At 38.0% G+C, this 6413-nt stretch overlaps 1 protein-coding gene across 2 annotated transcripts in view; it reads left to right on the plus strand.

The window, feature by feature from the left end:
- The window catches only part of GALNT1 (polypeptide N-acetylgalactosaminyltransferase 1), a 60922-nt gene extending 59356 nt beyond the window's left edge, over positions 1 to 1566 (plus strand). For both annotated transcript variants that reach the window (XM_010138092.1, XM_010138093.1), the window contains one exon: positions 6 to 1566. In XM_010138092.1, the coding sequence (XP_010136394.1) occupies positions 6 to 57 (52 nt within the window). In that variant the 3' untranslated portion in view covers positions 58 to 1566. The remainder of the gene's footprint in view (positions 1 to 5) is intronic.
- Positions 1567 to 6413: the final 4847 nt, after the last annotated feature.

A 6413-nucleotide genomic window follows, 5' to 3' on the forward strand; every position in this document is an offset into this window, starting at 1 on the left:
GCCAGCCGCTCCCAGCAGTGGCTGCTTCGCAATGTCACCCTTCCAGAAATATTCTGAGAGGTTCTGAACAAAAGCAAGGATAGACTGGGCTACCTCGGCTGATACTTTGGCTACACTGTTAAGTAGCAACAGAAGACACTTCTGCTCAACAGAATCCACAGTGAATCAGCCGTTAGAACTCCTGCAGCTTCTCAGTAGCTGTGGACCAGCCTTCCTGTATGAGGATGTGAAACTACCACACATACTAGTGAAACTGTGCCCACTGATGTTTACAAGATCAAAAGAGTTTCTTCCAGCAAATAATTTAGAGAATGTTTGGACCATGGAACCATAGTCGATGAAATAGTCTCTCTGAAGAGCTGCATATCATTGTAGTTTGCTTGCACATCAGTAACCTCTGCTGAAAGTGCTGATGTAATGAAGAAAGTTCCAAGAATTTTTTTTCCTGGTTAGCAGTGGTAACCAGACTCCTAAATGTAGATCCACAAACAAATGACAGAGGGAGCTGGAAACCAGCTTCGGTAACATGAAATGAGAATTCTGTGGTTTAAAAATAAGTAAACAGGGTTTAATGGAAACTAAATCAGAACTATGAAAAGTACAATTTGTTATAGTGAACTATCAAATTTATATGTAGATTTTATACCTCAGTGGGGGAAAATAACCAAGTTAAAATGCAATTGTTTCTCTTTTTCAATTGTGTGATTGTTCATAAATACTATTTTTTTTTTTTCTGGTGAGTCTAAAATTATTTTGGGTGCAAACGAAGTGAGCATAAGAATAAACTTAGCTCTTGAATGTCAGATCAACTTTTTTCATTTACTTTTCTTTTAATTTCTTGGCTGTTGGAATTGTATCTTTATTGCTGTCTAAAAACTGGAGGCTAACATGCTGTCTAACTTTTTTTTCCTTGTCCAGACCTACCGTTTCAGTTTATACTTCGGTCAGTCAGCTTATGGACTGTCATGGCCAAACAAAAGATTTAAGTCACTTTGAAATTACCAAGTTAACTTGATGGAATACACTTAGTGCCCAAGACTCATACTACTGTACTATGGTTTTGTTTTCATAGCAATAAATCTTTTGTTCTTTGTTTGATTTCAGTCATCAGAAAGCCAGAAGAAAAGATACATGGTTAGAGTAGCAGGAGATTGGCAAAACTGAAAGTTTTTTGGAATCCTTTTTCACTTCATATTCAGATGTGCTTCATTGTCAAGTGCATATTTAGATTAGACTCTGAATTGTAATGTTGATCTGCTGCTTTTTTCTAATAAAACCTAAAGAAAAATAGCTAAATTGGCATGGTTTTTAAAGTTAACATAGCCAAAAGCAATATGACTATGTCATTACATTGGTCTGCATTTTTTAACTGAATTGCTTTGTTTTGTTAAGAAAAATCTGTGTGGGCTGATCTTGAAAATGAGCCACTAAACAGTCAGAGTATACATTGAATTTTCTTTTGGAAAGAAAAATGAGATTTGCTTAATGGAGAGGATATTTTTATGATAAATGTCATTGTTTGGCCAACTGTCCTGTAAAGCAAATTAAACCTAGACTCATGCAAAAGTTGTTGTGTGGAATTATATTTGGCTGCTATGGCTATTTTAGATTTGCTCTTACAACTTCCAAGATGACTCCAGGAAAAAAAAGTCTATTGTAGTGACTATGTGAGAAGACTAACTCCTTTGCTATGGTCAGTGAAGAGGGTGGGATGGGTGGTAGTGTTATCATTTGTAACTGATAGATTTTCTTGATCCTTAGATGGTGCCTCCAGCTTTTATACTGTTTCTGAAGTACAATTTGTGGCTGTCTGATACTGCATATTAGTCATCAGAATAATGTTTTCAGTTTCCTGCTCTGTACCAAAGAATGATGGTTCGAATCGTGGTCTGGATTTTATTTTAGTTTATCTTAGCAAACTAGCACTTTTTAGGGTGGGGTGATGGTGTGCAAAAATGAGGTGATGTATTAGTTTAGAAATAATTTCAAAAATTCAAAATACATCCCTTAAAAACATTGCCAGCAAAGAGGCTGTAAATCAGAGGTGGGTAACCTTTTATGAGTGAGAAGCAGGAGCATGAGAAGCACAGTGTAAAAGTCCTGTAAGTTTTAAAAATTTCTTAATTTAGTGTTTCAGAGTTCATAAGTATATGGCACATCACTGAACACACAAAAGAAAATACATTTTCCCTTTATATTTTTAAGTGGTATGATTACTGCTGTGATACCTTGTTAACAAAATTTAACTACCTTGGCTTGTAATGTAACTAAACTGATAGGCAGGCCTCAGGATTACTGTAATTTTACCCAGGTTAATTCAACAAGTCATTCTATATGTTGGTCACGTAAAACTGCAGTAAAAATCCTCACACAACGAAAAGCACACGTATCAAGGTGCAAGCTTTAGACAGCTGAAGCAGCAATCTGATTTCCAGCCAATACCTTACCAGTCCTTACCTGCGATGGTAGCCCTCTCTCCCTGCTGAATACATCAAGGAGAAGCAGTAGACTAGAGAATGTCTGCAGCCCTTAGGTGTTTGCTCAAAACCCCTCAGCTCAGCCAGTGCTGTGGTGGGGTAATGGTGCTGGTTGACAGGCAGTGGGCTGTGCCTGACTTGCCCATCTCACAGCAGCATATGCTCAGCAATTGTACTGTGCTGGAGAGCACAGGGCTTCTGCAAAAATACCCTGTCCCTCTAGAAATGTATGTTTCAAATGCTCTGTAGTATTAAGCACGTTTCAATCATGGCCACAGAACAGCTTCCCACACACAGTTTTCTTCCAGCTTCTCTTACCACAAACGTGGTGGCTGTCATCCGAGAGTCCTGCTTAAAGCGAGCTTCCTTAGTGACTCTGTTTAGCCGTGTTGGTCATCCATTTACAGGCAGAGTACTTCTATGTCCCAGCTTTGGATTGGAATATTAATTGACTCTATCCTTTCAGAGTTACAGGCATACTTAATTCCTTTCCATCTAATCTGTCTTCTCATACTGAAGTCTTCAGATGGAATTTAGCTATAGCTAGGGGGTTTTTTTAACCTGAAAAAAAGTCTTGTGTTTTTTCTTAACTGTGTAATGTACCTGTGTTGTTAGCCGTATGAATAATAGTAGAAATCCCACTCTACTCTCCAGTGCCTCTGCATTTCTGGCTGCTTGTTCAAATCAGATTCAGGAGGGGAAAAAATAAAGGTGGCCACTACTGTTTTATTTGACATTGATAAGCAAATACGTGCAGGGTAAATGAAGAAAAAAAATCAGTTTTGATATTTTGAACAGAATTGGTAAACTCTCTTTTTGTCCTTCTTTTGCCCTGTGCTCAGTGTTTATCATAAATTTCATATGCATGCTCTAAAGACAGTGTTCTGTTCTCCATCTCTTCTCATTTGCCTGTGCAAAGACATCTGTTGAGAAACACCAGTGCCTTTTAACTGCGTTGAAGTGTATTCCATATTGTGGTATAAACTTTGCATAACTACGCTGTGCCAGGTCTGATTAGGTCATCTTCAGTCTGATTAGATACTGAAAGTCCCAAAACCGTTATCTCTGTGTACATACAACTGTGATTGTTTTTTGACTCAGTTTTGCTGGTTTGTTTTGTCAGTATGAAATGAAGTTTTATTTTAGTAGCTTTTTTTGTTATGGTACTACTATAGAAAAGGGCTTAGCAGTCACTTTTCATTGTGTCACAGCAATGGTCCTAATCTGAGATAGGTACTGTAAGCAAAAGAGAGAATCTCTGTTACAAGTTAGCAGCTGAAGTAAGATAATCTTTCTAATTTTTACTCTGCAGAATGCTTTGTAGTTGCTCTCTTTGTTCAAGTAATGTAATACATTCTGAGACATGAGCAAAACCTTGGCAGATTTATTCTGCCATATTTCCCCTTCAAGGTAAGTAAGGAGGTGCAAGTATGCTTCAGAAAATTACTGAGAAATAGTTACTCAGATGGCTTTCCTTCACTACATTAACAATGCCTCCATGCTTTCAAAGGAAGAAATGCAGGAAAATTTAAGCATTACAGAATAGATTTTAGTAGCTTTAGGATTCTTTCAACTTATTTGAACTTAACTGTAATACTAGAGATTGAAGGTAAGGCAGGAATATGTGAAGTTAAAATGATCAAACTTGCACAACATGAGAGTGCTGTTTGCTCTCACGTCTATAAGAACATTTCTTGCAATCAATCATTTTGCACCTGGGTTTGTGTCTTATTCTGCGAAGACATTGAGAATTGTTCAACTAAACGTAGTTGTGATATTATGTGAAGGCGATGCACTTGGTCTATGCTACTTTGAATAATGAAATAGTGCTTTTTGGGTTTTGTTTTTAATGTAGAAAATTGGCACATAGGTTATCTAGAGACTAGAAACTATCACCTCAAACTGAGATGAAAACCAACTCAGTCCATCGTTCGCTTTCCTTTTTGAATCTTGGAGAAGGCATTTGTAGGATTCTGCTTGCATTTCACGCAGTGCCAACCAATCTTTACCATGCCAGGCCATTCAGCTGGGTGAGGTTACTCCGTATCAACATAGAGCTCTGAGATGAAAGCAAGCTGCTACTTCTGACAATGAACCGAGTAGTTGTCACACCACCAGTTCAGAGCATAGGTAGCAACCTGCATTTCAAATAATCATTACTGCTTTTCTAGCCTCTGCCTCTGAAGCAACTAGAGAGACACTCGAAGAACTTTCTTTCGTTCAGTGTTAAATGCATCTTTCAGTAAATGGATGTCTTCAGGAGTTCTCAAATAACCTTAATATTATTCATGTTTCGTATTTGTATTCTTCAAAGAAGCTTTTTAGTCTCACTTCTTGTAGAGTTCTGGCTCATTTTTATGACCTTTCTATGATAGTGATTTTTTTTATTATTTCGAAGATTGCGTTATGATGTTTAAGGTACTCATGAGTTTATATATTTCCATTAGAGATGTGCATTATTTCTCTGCTATTCATTATGCATTCTAATAGTGCATTAAGTAAATGTTTTCATGACCTGATCCTCAGTGGCATTTTAGTCTTCTGAATATTTAGCTTATAACACGTAACATAGAAGTAATTCTTTGTTCTGTTTTGCATAAGCTGAATGTTTAGGTTTTTGCTATCTTGTATAGTGTTTAATCACTAGCTTTGATTATTTTGCTGTCTTAAATAGCTTGGACTTCTTCCAACGTGGTGAAGATTCCCCACCCCACCTCTCCGACCCCCCAGTACCTAATAGGAATTTCCTTTTGTGCAACTTGTGTGTTGCCTTTCATCCTTTCATTGTGTATTTCAAAGTTGATCACAAATCTTTACCTTTCAGATACTCTGTCTACTATGTCACTTCCCATTTTCTGGGACTATAACCAGTTGGCCATGTATAGTTTATATACCAAGAGTGAACTGCTAATAGAAAGGTTAAACCAGTGTTTTAAGAGACTTCACCACTGCTTCCTCTAAATTTTAGGAATATGCCTTCCCTACAAACTTAACTTTGGCAAAGGGAGACACCTATCCTGTTAAGTGGTCCAAGAAAAACTTGTTGGGTCTGTGTCCAGTCCACAGGAAGTGGGAAAGGAGCCCAGCCTTCATTGCAGTGGCAACTTCAGCATTGGAAATATTCAGACCAAAGAATTTGAGAATAGGTTTTGTAGTTCCCTTGGCTGCATGATGAGGAGATCTGGGTTGTTTCAGAGCAGAAACCTTGTTTCAAGTTCAGTGAAAACAGGAAGAATTTTCTAGCTGCTGTTTTCTGTCATGGTTTTGATGTATGTGAATTGATTAATCAGGATATCCAGCTCTAATGGGTCTTACTGGTCTGAAAATGTTTTCAAGTAACTAACCAGATTAGGAAAGTGGTAGTTTCAGACCTATGCCAGTTAGATGGACATAGCTCAAATTGCCACTTCTGATGGTAAGTATACAGGGATCTTGGGATATAACAGCTGTCACTATAGCTGACATATGGTAAGTGATGGCTTCTTGAATGATAGTCAACCCTTCACTTGCAATTTCTCTTGTAGCCTTTTAAGTCAGGGAAGTGCTGGGAGTGGAAAGTGTTGTATCCATTATGAGGATAAAGAATCTCTCCCCATGTGAAATGAAAAAAGAAATGTATCCTTGGGGCAGTGAGATCAAGTTGCACATGTAATTCCACTCAGATGTGGCTGTACTAATATGGTGAACGAAGGAGACAAATCGCAAACCCAAAAATCTTCTCTCATTCCCAGATGGTGAAAACCACAGGAACCAGCTCTGTATTACCCATGGTTATATCTTGCCTGAATGTAGTAGCTATCAAAATTACCCTTTTGTAGTTAAAGCCACTCATTCTTCTGATCTGGCTTGGTTGGTTTTGGGTTTTGTTTTGTGGTTTTTGGTTTGGGGTTTTTTTTTTGGGGGGGGGGGGGGGGGGGGGGCTTGATGGTGGATTAC

This window comes from Buceros rhinoceros, unplaced genomic scaffold (genome assembly GCF_000710305.1).
Source record: "Buceros rhinoceros silvestris isolate BGI_N320 unplaced genomic scaffold, ASM71030v1 scaffold17236, whole genome shotgun sequence".
NCBI lineage: Eukaryota > Metazoa > Chordata > Aves > Bucerotiformes > Bucerotidae > Buceros > Buceros rhinoceros.